The sequence below is a fragment of the Aquarana catesbeiana genome, linkage group LG09 (assembly GCF_042186555.1).
Source record: "Aquarana catesbeiana isolate 2022-GZ linkage group LG09, ASM4218655v1, whole genome shotgun sequence".
Taxonomy (NCBI): Eukaryota; Metazoa; Chordata; class Amphibia; order Anura; family Ranidae; genus Aquarana; species Aquarana catesbeiana.
This window is the reverse complement of record NC_133332.1, coordinates 113,192,867-113,208,775: the sequence shown is the minus strand read 5'-3', so window position 1 is coordinate 113,208,775 and position 15,909 is coordinate 113,192,867. Positions and strand designations below refer to the sequence as shown.

Sequence of the window (15,909 nt, the reverse complement as noted above, 5' to 3'; positions counted from 1 at the left end):
CTGTGGGTGGGTCCCCGGCGTGGGTGGCTGCCTTGCAGGTCCTCTCTGTGTCAATTTGAGAGTCTATGTTGGAAATATCCCCCATTAGTGCCCATCAATGCAGCCTTACCAGTGCCCATCAATGCAGCCTCACCAGTGCCCATCAATGCAGCCTCACCAGTGCCCATCAATGCAGCCTCACCAGTGCCCATTGATGCAGCCTCACCAGTGCCCATTGATGCAGCCTCGCCAGTGCTCCTTAATACAGCCTCACCAGTGCCCATCAGCGCAGCCTCACCAGTGCCCCTCAATGCAACCTCACCAGTGCCCATGAATGCAGCCCCACTGTGCCCATGAATGGAGCCTCCCTGTGCCCATAATTGCAGCCTCACTGTGCTCATGATTGCAGCCTCACTGTGCCCATGAATGGAGCATCACTTTGCCCAGGATTGCAGCCTCACTGTGCCCATGAATGGAGCCTCACTGTGCCCATGATTTCAGCCTAACTGTGCCCATGAATGCAGCCTCCATGTGCCCATGAATGGAGCCTCACTGTGCCCGCATCACACAGAGCGGGTCTTTCCCGCTATGACACCTGGCGGCCGCTGTCATCCGATGATAGACGTCACACGTCCCCTGGCATTGGACCAGTGTGACATCTGTCAAAGGACAGGAGGCGGGACATCCGATGACAGCAGTCCCTGGGTAAGCAGGAGATCCCCGCTCTGTTTGATCCGGCGACGCTCGCCCTCCCCTTATCCTCCAAGGAAGCGCTGGGGTCCAAGTGGGCCATGAAAGATGGTCACCGGGAGCCCACTGGTGCCCCGAGAGTTCCAAAAGGTCAGTCCACCCCTGTATATGTCCCTCCATCCTTTTCTCCGGATAGCTTAAAATGTCTAGCTCAGTTCAAAGCCCTGCATTCAAATATACCCATTTGGGTCCTGGGAGACTTTAATAATCTTCTTGATAGGACTCTAGACAAATTTATCCCTCCTAGTGGCCGATCCATTGGTCCTGGTGGCCCCTACCCCCTTTGCTAGGCTGATCTCAGAGGTTAGCTTGGGGGATGTGTGAAGGGACAGATATCCAGACAAACAAAGTTACTCCTGCTATTCTGCTACTCATAGAAGTTTTTTCCTGTATTGATCTATGTTTATGTAACTCCTTTGCACAACTAAGAGTTTCACAGATTGATTATACTCCATGTAGTATCTTGAATCATTCGCTTCTGTGGATTACAGTTCCTGGAGGGAGTGGTGTGAGATTGTGGATGATCCTATTCCTAGGGCCATTGAAACTTTTATGCAAGACAAAAGTGTACGGCTGCAGTGGGGGTGGTCTGAAATGCTCTCAAGGCCTACCTTCGAGGCCTTGTAATTAGGCAATTATCTGACAATAAGACTGCACCTAAGGAATGGGAAACCTTTGTACTTAGTGAGGAGGGCGGAAGAGAGTTATATTTTAGACCCCTCGTCTTCTTCTGAACGAAGATAGTTGGAAGCACAAAAACTGTATCAACAAGTTATCTTTACTGCTGCGGAGAATACATTTTTTTCTTCATGCAGTAGCTATACTTTGATGAAGGGGAAAATACAGGCCATCTATTAACAGTTATTTCCCGATCACAACAAGGACTAATCTCATATAGATGCTATCCAAAGCCCCACAGGGGGGACTGGTACAGAATTTGACGCAAATATCCACTATCTTTAGTGACTACTTTAGGGAGGTCTACTCTTCCAAGGTAACCCCGACGGAAGAGGCGCTGTTGCAATTTCTGCATTGCTGTCCTCTTCAGTTGCTGACCGCTGAGGGTTGCAAAATTCTCAATGCTCCCATAACAGCGGAGGAATTAGCTGAAGCTGTGGTGGGTATGGCCAATAGCAAATCCCCAGGTACAGATGGGATTCTAGGAGAGATATACAAGCGATATAGTGAGCCTCTCTTGTCTATATTATTGGAAACCCTAAATGATGCTGCTAGGACTGGCTTATTGCCACCCTCTATGAATGAAGCTGTTATAGTAGTGATTCCAAAGCCTGGTAAAGACCAGTTATTGCCTGATTTTTATTGACCTATATCCTTAATAAATATGGACATCAAGCTGTTGGCTAGAGTACTTGCCACAAGATTAGCAAAAGTGGGGTCCGGTTTAATCCATTTAGATTAGTCAGGGTTCATACCGGCTAGATCGACGGCACTGAATATCAGACGATTGTTTCTGAATATACAGTTGCCGGTTGATAACCCGGGTAATAGGGTGGTGTTCTCCCTTGACGCTGCCAAAGCTTTTGACAGCATTGAGTGGAGATACCTGAGGGATGTCCTAAATAAATTTCAGTTGGGGAAGACCATTATTAAGTGGACTCAACTGCTTTACTCGGCTCCTAATGTAAAAATTTTGGATTAATGGGACCCTTTCTGATCTCTTCCCTCTACATATGGGGACTAGACAGGGTTTCCCTCTTTCACCATTGCTTTTGCCCTGTTGCTAAAACCTCTGGTGGCCATGGGCATCCCCTGATATAGTGAGGTTTCGACGTGCTGAGAGGGAAGATAAGCTCTCCCTTTATGCCGATGACACCTTAATATACTGCAGGATCTTTAGAAACAGTCATGCGACTCATTGAACAGTTTGGGCAGCTATCTGGATTTGCTATAAACTTGCATAAATCCTCTCTTATTGTTGGACCCATAGACAACACCCCTTCCAGCAGTGGCATCACAGGTTTGAGATAGTACAATCCTTCAAATACTGGGGTATAATGGTGACTGACAATGGTACTGACTATATAACCTTAAACCTCAAACCCATCTTACAAAAAATTAATCATAAACTCAGTAGTTGGTGCAAATTACCTCTCTCAGTGATGGGTAGGGCCAATCTAATTAAAATGGCTTTGGCTCTCCAACTTTTGTATGTCGTAATTGTTGTAATACCCCTGTGTGGATACCACGATACTGGTTTCAATGGGTGGACTCATTATACCGAGCATTGTTATGGAAAAATGGAATGGCTAGGATAAAAGTGACTACTCTACAATACCTTAAGGATCAGGGAGGATTGGCCATGCCACATGCCTTTACATACTTTTTAGCTGCCCAACTGCAACAGTTAACTGGGTGGGATATACCAGATATGTTAGATCCATCTAGAACTCTGTTGATCTCTTCACTAGCGGACTACTCTGCAGGTAGAACAGGGATTCTTTGATATGGCACCACATTACCCTACGGTAAAGCTGATTCTGAAACTCGGAGCAAAATTGAAAAATTGTCTAGGTATAGAGGGCTTTATGGAATCTACTCCCATTTGGAGTAATCAATCCTACCCCGAACTAAGTAAACTTCCCAATCATGTTGTGTGGATAGAATCTGGAGTCAAATACCTCATATAGCTATATGGTGGGTTAGAACTGAAATCTTTTGATCAACTACGAGAAGAGTATCCCCTGTTTGTATGTTTTTACAATTACGACATGCTTTAAGAGCGCAAAATAGGGGTTCGGTCCCGCGTTTGTGGGACTCAGATTTACTTCACTCTATATTCACCGCCATAGATAAGAAAGAAATTATCTCGCTCATCTATGCCTGTTTACTTACCTATATCCAGGCTCCTGACCTATTGCCCTGTAGAGAAAATGGTAGGCTAATATAGGTCCCATAGATGGGGATAGGTGTGATCAAATATTGACAACGGGCCCAATGGTGTATGTATTGGCTGCCCAAAAGCTGACTCAATTGTTCATCCTTCATCACTCATATAGGACACCATTGCAGTTATATAAGTGGTGTAGAAGGGACTCCCGTTTTTGTCCAAAATGCCAGCTACACCAGGGAACCCTAATCCATATGTTGTGGAGATATCCCAAACTGGTACAATATTGGCAGGAGGTGCTGGGAATGGTTAACCATACTTATCATACACAACTACAACTGGTTCCAGTCACTTGCCTACTTGGTGGTTTAGAGGAAGACTCATACCCCCCTACTACATACATAGCAATACTGAGGCTGTTGTACTTGGCCAGGAAACTGATTGCAAGATATTGGATTTCTCCTCAAGCCCCCACATCCCGCCAATGGATCCAAGTTAATAAGATACTCATTAGGGAAAAGAATACATATCAGCACAGGAAAGTACCAAGCAAATTTACCAAAATATGGCAGGAGTGGCTGGAGTCCCCTGGGGTTGCTCCCCTGCAACCTGTCCTCGATAGGTTGTTGGTGGCATAGCAGTGAGTAGGGGGTAACGTCACTGTACAGTCTAGGGGCCTGTGGGGGTCAATAGTAATTGTCACGTACCTGATGGCGAGCCTGACGTGTAGAGGAAGGCCTCCCGTACAACTCCGGCTCAAGGGCCGCTGATAGTGGAACAGCTGGCGCTGGAGCACGGTGAGGTAAGAGTGCCTATGGAAGTCCCGAAGTCTGAGCAGGAAGTTGCCGGAACACACAGGTGGACGCTGGACTTGACTGGAAGCAGACAGGAGAGTCGCTGGATCACTGGCAGGTCTCGGCAGCAGAGAGACAGATCAGATGACTTGGCTGGCAGGAACGTGGTCAGGTCACAGGCAGATTCGGCAACAGGTAGGCAGATCAGGTACAAACAGCAGGCAGGAGAGAGGTCAGGTCACAGGCAGGTTCGGCAGCAGGTAGGCAGATCAGGTACAAACAGCAGGCAGGAGAGAGGTCAGGTCACAGGCAGGTTCGGCAGCAGGTAGGCAGATCAGGTACAAACAGCAGGCAGGAGAGAGGTCAGGTCGCAGGCAGGTTCGATAATCGGAAGTCAACACAGGTAGCAAGAATTCAGGTACACGCTGTAGACCAAGCAGCAACCAGCCAGTACTAAGTCCGTGTTTAAATAGGCCGTCTGGCGCCAGTTCTGATGACAGGCGTGCGCGGACGCGCGCGCACGCGGACGCGCGCACGCGCGGACGCGCGATCGCGAACGCGCGCACTCGCGAACGCGCGATCGCGCATGTGCGATCGCGTATTCGCCGATGCGCCCGTAGTTGTTCTGAGAATCCCTTGCTGGCGCCTGCGCACAGGCGTATGCTTGCAAGCATTAGCTGTATTCTGCGGATGACTTCCCTGACATTGCCCCCCCCTTACGGGCAGCCTCCGGATGCCCAGTTGGTTCCTCTTCAGGGGATGACTGCGGAAGAAGGCACGTATTAAGTCCATAGCATGTACATTCCGCTCTGGTTCCCAGGAGTTCTCCTCCGGTCCATAACCTCTCCACTTGATCAGATATTGTAATTGGCCCCTTCTCCTTCTACAGTCCATAATCGCTTCCACCTCGAACTCCTCATCTCCACTGACCATCACCGGTTCGGGTGGTCTAGACTCTCGATTAGGAAAGGGGTCAGGCAATGCGGGTTTTAACAAAGATACATGAAATACCGGATGTATGCAGAGGGATTCTGGTAGGGATAGCTCGTAAGAAACATCATTAATCCTTCTCCTCACAGGAAATGGCCCAAGGAATTTAGGGGCCAACTTCTTTGACGGGCAGGCCAGTCTCAGATTTGTTGTTGCCAACCAAACCCGGTCTCCTGGTTGCAGAATGAGTTCCCCTCTCCTCTTCCTATCGAAAGCTCTTTTATTATCCTGTTGAGCCTTGGTTACGGTTTCCTTCAACAGCTTGTTATTGCGATTGAAGAAGTCTACAGTGCTTTGGACAGCCGGTACTGAAGATTCAGGGACAAGGTCAGGCAAAAAGGTGGGATGGAAGCCATAATTAGAGAAGAATGGGGATTGCTTGGTGGCTGCATGACAGGAGTTGTTATATGCAAACTCGGCCAAGGGTAAGAGAGACACCCAATCATCCTGCACAAACGAAGTGAAACAGCGGATGTACTGTTCCAGCGTCTGATTGGTCCGTTCAGTCTGACCGTTAGACTGCGGATGATATGCGGATGACATGGAAAGTTTAATTCTTAAAGCTTCACACAGTGCCCTCCAAAACCTTGAAGTAAATTGGGTTCCGCGGTCAGAGACAATGTCGATGGGTACCCCATGGAGTCTAACGATTTCCTTAATAAATACTCGAGCAGTCTCAGCAGCAGAGGGTGTACCCTTCAAGGGTAGGAAATGAGCCATCTTAGTTAGCCGGTCTACTATGACGAAAATGGCTGTACAGTCTTCAGAGGGAGGTAGCTCAACTATAAAATCCATGGAGATCATGGTCCACGGCCTGTCAGGCACGGGTAAAGGTCTGAGCAAACCCCACGCCTTATTTCGGATGTTCTTACTCCGGATGCAAGTAATGCAGGTGTCTATATATTCTTTGCAGTCCTTCTCCAAATTAGGCCACCAAAATGTGCGTTGCATTAAGTTTATTGTTTTGCGAATGCCAAAGTGACCTGCTAGAGGGTGATCATGGCAGAGTCCTAGAACTGATAAACGGACTGCTTCTGGGACGAAGACCTTGTTCCCTTTCCAAAGAAGTCCATCTCTTGCCTGTAGCGTCTCCCCGACAGGATCAGGGGAGACTGCGGACGCCTGCTTCAACTGGGACATGAGATCGGACTGTAGTAACAGAAAATTTCCTGCTGGTAGGATGGTGTCAGGTACTGGTAAGACCTTTGGATCCTCGAACATGCGTGATAGCGCATCAGGCTTGACGTTCTTTGATCCGGGTCTATAGGTGATGTGGAACAAGAACCTTGAAAAAAAAAGTGCCCATCGGGCCTGTCGAGGTCTTAGTCTTTTGGCAGTCCTTAAATATTCAAGGTTCTTGTGGTCTGTATAAATCAAAATTGGATGAGCGGCTCCTTCTAACAAATACCTCCACTCTTCCAGGGCGGCCTTTATGGCAAGAAGCTCCCGGTCTCCCACGTCGTAGTTTCTTTCTGCTGGGGCAAGTTTTCTGGAAAAGAAAGCTACAGGGTGGACTAGATCCTTGGGACCTTGGCGCTGAGACAGAACTCCCCCGACTGCATTTTCGGAAGCATCTACCTCCAGAATGTAAGGTAGTGCCGGATCTGGGTGGCTTAGTACAGGGGCAGTTGTAAACAGTCCTTTAAGAGTTTCAAAGGCAGCCTGGGCCTCGGGAGACCAGCGGAAACGAGCACCCTGTTTGGTAAGTTGGGTAATTGGTGAGATGATAGCTGAAAAGTTCTTGATAAATCTGCGGTAAAAGTTAGCAAACCCAATGAACCGCTGGATCCCCTTCTTATCAGTGGGCGCAGGCCAGGTCAGGATTGCAGACACTTTTTGAGGGTCCATTTCAATTCCTCCGGTAGAAATGATCAAGCCCAAGAACTGGATACTCTGCCGCTCGAACTCACATTTCTCGGGTTTGGCATAGAGTCCATGTAAGCGGAGACGGCAGAGAACATTCTTGACATGCTCCCGATGGTCAGCAAGGGAGGTAGAGAACACCAGGATATCATCTAAATAAACAATAACGAAAATGTCCAGGTAGTCTTTGAAGACGTCATTGATGAAGTGTTGGAAGGTGGCCGGGGCGTTACACAAGCCGAAGGGCATGACGAGATACTCGTAGTGGCCAAAACGAGTACGGAAGGCGGTTTTCCACTCATCCCCCTGGCGTATGCGGATGAGGTTGTAGGCTCCCCTCAGATCAAGTTTAGTAAAAATAGTAGCAGAACGAAGTCTTTGGAAAAGCTCAGGAACCAAGGGAAGAGGATAACGGTTCTTCACCGTAATCTTGTTCAGGTCCCGGTAATCTACACATGGCCGTAGTGAATGGTCCTTCTTCTCCACGAAGAATATTCCCGCCCCGGCAGGTGAGGTAGAAGGGCGAATGAAGCCTTTCTGGAGGCTCTCATCAATATATTCCTTTAGAGCTGCTAATTCTTTCTCAGACAGTGGGAAAATCCGACCAAATGGAATAGCAGCCCCAGAAAGGAGCTCAATGGGGCAGTCGTACGCCCTGTGTGGAGGTAATGTGTCTGCTCCCCGCTTGCTGAAGACATCAAGGAACTCGTGATAGGCCTCAGGCACCTTTTGGCAGAGCTCAGCATCAACGTCCATACACAACAGGGTGGTGGGTGCAGCAGTGGGATTGGACAGGCAGTGCTTCTGGCAGTAAGATGATTGATACTTGATACTGCCTGATTTCCAGTCCACCGCCGGATTATGGGCCTGTAGCCATGGTAGACCAAGAATGACGGGGTACAGAGGTGAAGAAATGGCATCTAGCCGCAAAAGTTCCTTATGACCAGTAGAGGTCGTAGTTAACAGTGGGGGGGTCTCCTGGTTCACCAATCCGGACTTTATACGGGAGCCGTCAGCCAGAAATACGGTAAGTCCCTGCTCTTTGGATTGAAGAGGGATACCTTGTTTGACAGCAAATGCCAGATCAATAAAGCAACTGCACGCCCCCGAGTCCACAATTGCAGTAGCTGACACACTTCTCCCTGGGAGCTGAAAGGTAACAGGAAGTGCCAATTGAGCAGAAGTTGCTGGAGGAACCACCTGACTTGCTGGAGAAGCCGGGAAGGATCCGCGTCCCTTAGTAGGACAAGTCCGTACATAGTGACCCGCTCTGCCGCAGTAGAGGCAGAAGTTGCCTTGAAGACGTCGTGTCCGTTCCTCAGGGGACAGCGACGGGCGAATCAAGCCTAGCCGTGTGGGTGTTACGGTTCCTAATGCGGGAGAGGCCGGCCTGACAGATGTTGGCTGAACGGGAACTGCTGACTTCTCCCGTCTGCGCTCTCGCAGACGACGGTCGATCTGGATAGATAATGTGATTAAGTCCTCCAGGGTACTTGGAGCACCCACACGAGCTAACTCGTCTTTTAAGTCCTCCGATAACCCCAGGCGAAACTGATGTCGCAGAGCAGCGTTATTCCAGTGGGTATCTGCACTCCAGCACCTAAAGTCTCTTATATAGTCCTCGACCGCTCTGCGGCCTTGTCGGAGTGCATGGAGAGAGGACTCGGCAGTAGTGGTTAGTAGAGGGTCCTCGTATATCTTGGACATTGCTTGGAAAAAAGAGGGCATAGTATTTAGTTGGGAGTCCTTCTTTTCCAACAGACGATGAGCCCAGGCTTGGGGTTCACCTTGAAGTAGGGATATGATGAACCCCACCTTTGTAGTCTCTGCAGAAAAAGTCCGTGGCTGAAGTGAAAAGTACAGCTGACAGGCATTGCGGAATGCTCTGAACTGGGTCCGATCTCCAGAAAATCTGTCAGGATTAGGTACTCGTGGTTCTGGGGATGTCATCATTGCAGCGGGAATGGCTGAAGAGAGCTGGACTTGCACGTGCTCCACCAGACGCACATATTTCTCCTGCAGGGACTTGACCGCTTGAGTAAGGCCTGTGAGACATTGGCAGACTTCATGTAGGGGAGAGATTCCTCCTGCAGGCTCAGTCATGGCTGCTTGGTACTGTCACGTACCTGATGGCGAGCCTGACGTGTAGAGGAAGGCCTCCCGTACAACTCCGGCTCAAGGGCCGCTGATAGTGGAACAGCTGGCGCTGGAGCACGGTGAGGTAAGAGTGCCTATGGAAGTCCCGAAGTCTGAGCAGGAAGTTGCCGGAACACACAGGTGGACGCTGGACTTGACTGGAAGCAGACAGGAGAGTCGCTGGATCACTGGCAGGTCTCGGCAGCAGAGAGACAGATCAGATGACTTGGCTGGCAGGAACGTGGTCAGGTCACAGGCAGATTCGGCAACAGGTAGGCAGATCAGGTACAAACAGCAGGCAGGAGAGAGGTCAGGTCACAGGCAGGTTCGGCAGCAGGTAGGCAGATCAGGTACAAACAGCAGGCAGGAGAGAGGTCAGGTCACAGGCAGGTTCGGCAGCAGGTAGGCAGATCAGGTACAAACAGCAGGCAGGAGAGAGGTCAGGTCGCAGGCAGGTTCGATAATCGGAAGTCAACACAGGTAGCAAGAATTCAGGTACACGCTGTAGACCAAGCAGCAACCAGCCAGTACTAAGTCCGTGTTTAAATAGGCCGTCTGGCGCCAGTTCTGATGACAGGCGTGCGCGGACGCGCGCGCACGCGGACGCGCGCACGCGCGGACGCGCGATCGCGAACGCGCGCACTCGCGAACGCGCGATCGCGCATGTGCGATCGCGTATTCGCCGATGCGCCCGTAGTTGTTCTGAGAATCCCTTGCTGGCGCCTGCGCACAGGCGTATGCTTGCAAGCATTAGCTGTATTCTGCGGATGACTTCCCTGACAGTAATTCTGAGTGTGATACATTGGGAAAGGCATATATTTGGAATATCTGTTTTGTTTGTCCGGGAGGAAGGTGCACACCAGTTGTGTTGCTCACTTAGATTAATTGTTGTTTGTCCTATTCTGTTTTTTGTTTCTTTTTTACTCGGGTTCTCTTTGTTTGTTACTGGAGATACATTCAACAGTATAATGCACAGGGTTGGGGGAATATGTTATGTACTGAAACGTGTAATACTTCTTGTATATTCTCTATAGGAGCTGCCTGTAACCCTAATGTCTGTGTATATGATTATTTTTTTATGTCAACAAAATAAAATCTTTTTTCTGATTAAGCATGCGAGTGAGTGTTTGGCTGGCTTATAACAGGTTTGCACCCAGAGACTGACCACATCAATCACCGTGCAGACGGACAAAAACAGAGAGAATTCCACAGCCACAACCAGGATGCTGGAATGAGGAGCAGGAGCGCTAGACGCTCCTGACAGGGTCATTGCCCTGCTGTAAGACCCATGATCTCTGATGGAGACCCAACTTTCTGACACTGGGCCCCACATTGCACCCTAGAATTCTTTGGTAGTCTTCAGATTTTATAATGCCATGCACACGGTCAAGACATCTAGTGCCTGAAGCAGCAAAGCAACCCCAAAACATCAGTGAACCTCCACCATGCTTCTCTTTCTCTTCTCCATGCTCCATGTGGCATACAGAGACACACAACAGAAACGGTTGAGTCCATTTTTCACCATTATAACTGGTTGCCAGTGACATTATATATTATCTATATTATCAGCACCTGTTAATTGATACAGGTGAGTTTAATTACAAATTACAGGAGCATCACAAACTTGGAATGCAATTATTTCTCACAATTTTGAGAAGGTGCCAATAATTTTGTCCAGTCCATTTATGGAATTTTGCGCGGAATGTGTCAGATTTGGCTTTTTGTTTCTCCACTTTTTTGTATCGTACCAATACAAACAAAATATATAAACATGAAAATGCTAAACATTTGTAACTGCAACTATTTTCTGGGCGCAGTGGTGCATTATCTGACAGAAATGCAGGGGTGCCAATATTGTTGGTCATGACTGTATACACATACAGTATCTCTTTATATATAGTATAAAAACAAACATTCCATCTTGTTGATCCTGCCTCTATCTTTGTGGAGAGCTTAAAATGTAGTTCAATCTCTCTAGCAAATAGAATATCATAAAGAAGGAAAGTATAGCACACAAAACTTATTACCTTTCTGTTTAACCGCGTGCCGATTGGCCGCCATCATTTTACTGAGGCAGGTCGGCACGATCCCGCAAACTGTCGTAGCTAAACGTCGGCTTGCGGGATCGGGATAGCAGGTGCACGCACGTGCCCGCTGCACAGCGGGGGTGCTGATGCTCGTGGCCGACGGTCACAAGCAATCGCGAGCACGAGGGACAGAACACGGAAGTGTGTGTGTAAACACACAAATCCCTGTTTTGAGAGGAGTGACAGATCGTGTGTTCCTATTAGCTAGGAACCACGATCCGTCACTTCCTCTAGTCAGTCCCCTCCCCCTTCAGTTAGAATCACCTCCCAGGGAACACAGTTAACCCCTTGATCGCCCCCTAGTGTTAACCCCTTCCCTGCCAGTGACATTTTTACAGTAATCAGTGCATTTTTATAGCACTGATTGCTGTAAAAATGCCAATGGTCCCAAAATGGTGTAAAAAATGTCTGATGTGTCCACCATAATGTCGCCGTCCCGATAAAAATCGCAGATCGCCGCAATTACTAGTAAAAAAAAAAATAATAAAAATACTATAAATCTATCCCCTATTTTGTAGACGCTATAACTTTTTGCGCAAACCAATCAATATACGCTTATTGCGATTTTTTTTACCAAAAATATGTAGAAGAATATCAGCCTAAACTGAGAAAAAAATTGCTTTTTAAAAAAAAATGGGGATATTTACTATAGCAAAAAGTACAAAATATTATCTTTTTTTCGAAATTGTTGCTCTTTTTTTGTTTATAGCGCAAAAAATAAAAACCGTAGAGGCGATCAAATACCACCAAAAGAAAGCTCTATTTGTGGGGAAAAAAGGACATCAATTTTGTTTGGGTGCAGCGTCGCACGACCGCGCAATTGTGAGTTAAAGCGACGCAGTGCCGAATTGCAAAAAATGGCCCGGTCATTCAGCAGCCAAATCTACCGGGGCTGAAGTGGTTAAGCATCCTTTGTGTTCAACCACAGATATTCATAAAATCTAGTTGCTCTGGGCAGACACTTGAGGGGAAATAATAAATATACAAATTGAAGTTAATGCTGAATCTTGCTAGCCTGTGCAGAGATATGGTCATTTCATACCAACCAGTAAATTAGGGTGTAGTTGACATTTGGAGGAGCATCTCTTCCTGGCTTCCAGGTGCATTGAACATATTCAGGATAGTACCAAATGCAGCTGAAGTTTCTCACTGAAATATTTGGATTACCTTTACCTATCAAACAGAAGTAAATGAATGTGTGAATGTCTACTAAAAAAAACACACTATCAATTACAATATATAATAGGATGTATAAAATTATGAGTATAAAGTTATTTAACCAAAAGTTACTTTTTTTTGGAGCATGGTAAACTGATGGCCCTATGCACTCAGAGTGAACATATATGAACTTGTTGACAGCATAAGTTGTCAGCACATACCCTTACTTGTTTGATCTCTTAGGGTAGCACAACACAGAGCCTTTCCAACACATCCTGTTAGTGTACAATAGTCTTCCTCCAACATCTATTAGTTCAGTGTCCAGTCCATCAACAATAGTGATGGGCTAAGATTTTATGCTGAACCCTGTGGAAACTAACACATGGCAGGCCACCAGTCCAGTCAGCTTTGGCTGGGGAATTCCTGGCAGCCACATGTAACAAAGGGGCAGGGATACTGTTGATGTCATTGAACTAATCTGGCCAAGCAGCTATATATTCAATCAATGAAATTGACCGAATGTGGTCGTGTGGCCATATTATGGTAATGATATCACCAGCATCCCTGCTAGGGTTGCCACTTTCTCTTCAAGCCAAACCCAATAACTTTAGCGGCGCACAGCAAAAATGTATTTTTTTTAGCATAAACTATATGATTGTAACAGACCTGGGACACCTTTGGGTGCTCCAAAGAGAATAGTAATGTGACCTGCATAGTGCCCCCTCACCCTCCTATCAGGCCCTGTTCTGAGCCCATTCCTGTCTGAATATTGTGTCCAGGTTTTCGGTGGACTGAAACGCAGACACATGATTCAAAACCCAAACTGTCTGGGTGAATCCCAAACAGGTTACATAGTTACATAGTAGGTGAGGTTGAAAAAAGACACAAGTCCATCAAGTCCAACCTATGTGTGTGATTATGTGTCAGTATTACATTACATATCCCTGTATATTGCGGTCATTTAGGTGATTATCTAATAGTTTCTTGAAGCTATCAATGCTCCCCGCTGAGACCACCGCCTGTGGAAGGGAATTCCACATCCTTGCCGCTCTTACAGTAAAGAACCCTCTACGTAGTTTAAGGTTAAACCTCTTTTCTTCTAATTGTAATGAGTGGCCATGAGTCTTATTAAACTCTCTTCTGTGAAAAAGTTTTATCCCTATTGTGGGGTCACCAGTACAGTATTTGTAAATTGAAATCATATCCCCTCTCAAGCGTCTCTTCTCCAGAGAGAATAAGTTCAGTGCTCGCAACCTTTCCTCATAACTAAGATCCTCCAGACCCTTTATTAGCTTTGTTGCCCTTCTTTGTACTCGCTCCATTTCCAGTACGTACCTCCTGAGGACTGATGCCCAGAACTGGACAGCATACTCCAGGTGCGGGCGGACCAGAGTCTTGTAGAGCGGGAGAATTATCGTTTTATCTCTGCAGTTGATCCCCCTTTTAATGCATGCCAATATTCTGTTTGCTTTATTAGCAGCAGCTTGGCATTGCATGCCATTGCTGAGCCTATCATCCACTAGGACCCCCAGGTCCTTTTCCATCCTAGATTCCCCCAGAGGTTCTCCCCCCAGTGTATAGATTGCATTAATATTTTTGCCACCCAAATGCATTATTTTACATTTTTCTACATTGAACCTCATTTGCCATGTAGTCGCCCACCCCATTAATTTGTTCAGGTCTTTTTGCAAGATTTCCACATCCTGCGGAGAAGTTATTGCCCTGCTTAGCTTAGTATCGTCCGCAAATACAGAGATTGAACTGTTTATCCCATCCTCCAGGTCGTTTATGAACAAATTAAATAGGATTGGTCCCAGCACAGAACCCTGGGGAACCCCACTACCCACCCCTGACCATTCTGAGTACTCCCCATTTATCACCACCCTCTGAACACGCCCTTGTAGCCAGTTTTCAATCCATGTACTCACCCTATGGTCCATGCCAACGCACCTTATTTTGTACAGTAAACGTTTATGGGGAACTGTGTCAAATGCTTTTGCAAAATCCAGATACACCACGTCTACGGGCCTTCCTTTATCTAGATGGCAACTCACCTCCTCATAGAAGGTTAATAGATTGGTTTGGCAAGAACGATTCTTCATGAATCCATGCTGATTACTGCTAATGATATCATTCTTATTACTAAAATCTTGTATATAGTCCCTTATCATCCCCTCCAAGAGTTTACATACTATTGATGTTAGGCTAACTGGTCTGTAATTCCCAGGGATGTTTTTTGGGCCCTTTTTAAATATTGGTGCTACATTGGCTTTTCTCCAATCAGCTGGTACCATTCCAGTCAATAGACTGTCTGTAAAAATTAGGAACAACGGTCTGGCAATCACCTGACTGAGTTCCCTAAGTACCCTCGGATGCAAGCCATCTGGTCCCGGTGATTTATTAATGTTAAGTTTCTCAAGTCTAATTTTAATTCCGTCCTCTGTTAACCATGTAGGTGCTTCCTGAGTTGTGTCATGAGGATAAACACTGCAGTTTTGGTTACTGAAGCCCCCCGATTCACTCGTTAAGACTGAGGAGAAGAATAAATTCAATACCTTTGCCATCTCCCCATCCTTTGTAACCAGATGTCCTTCCTCATTCTTTATGGGGCCAATATGGTCTGTCCTCCCTTTTTTACTGTTTACATACTTAAAGAATTTCTTGGGATTTTTTTTGCTCTCCTCCGCTATGTGTCTTTCATGTTCTATCTTAGCCATCCTAATTGCACCCTTACATTTCTTATTGCATTCTTTATAAATTCTGAATGCTGTGGATGATCCCTCAACCTTGTATTTTTTGAAGGCCTTCTCCTTTGCTTTTATATGCATTTTTACATTGGAGTTAAGCCATCCAGGATGTTTGTTCGCTCTTTTAAATTTATTACCCAATGGGATACATTGGCTAATGCCCTTATTTAATATGCTCTTAAAGCAAACCCATCTCTCCTCCGTATTCTTTGTTCCTAATATTTTATCCCAATTTATGCCTTTTAGCAAGGTTTGTAGTTTAGGGAAGTTGGCTCTTTTGAAATTCAGTGTCTTTGTGTTCCCTTCATGTCTCCTATTTGTGTGATTTATACTGAAACTAATTGACCTGTGATCGCTGTTACCTAAATTGCCCCGTATTTCCACATCTGTTATCAGGTCTGTATTGTTGGTAATCAGTAGATCTAGTAATGTTTTATTTCTAGTTGGTGCGTCTACCATCTGACCCATAAAATTGTCCTGCAAGACACTAAGGAACTGGCGAGCTTAAATGAATGCGCGGTTCCCTCCGCCCAGTCTATGTCTGGATAATTAAAATT

The 15,909-nt window shown here is 46.6% G+C and overlaps 1 protein-coding gene across 1 annotated transcript in view; it reads right to left on the bottom strand.

Moving 5' to 3' along the window:
- LOC141108005 (interleukin-13 receptor subunit alpha-1-like) overlaps nt 1-15,909 on the bottom strand; it is a 178,980-nt gene that overhangs the window by 73,357 nt on the left and 89,714 nt on the right. Inside the window, exon 4 of the mRNA XM_073599155.1 lies at nt 12,494-12,620. Within this exon, the coding sequence (XP_073455256.1) occupies nt 12,494-12,620 (127 nt within the window). The remainder of the gene's footprint in view (nt 1-12,493; nt 12,621-15,909) is intronic.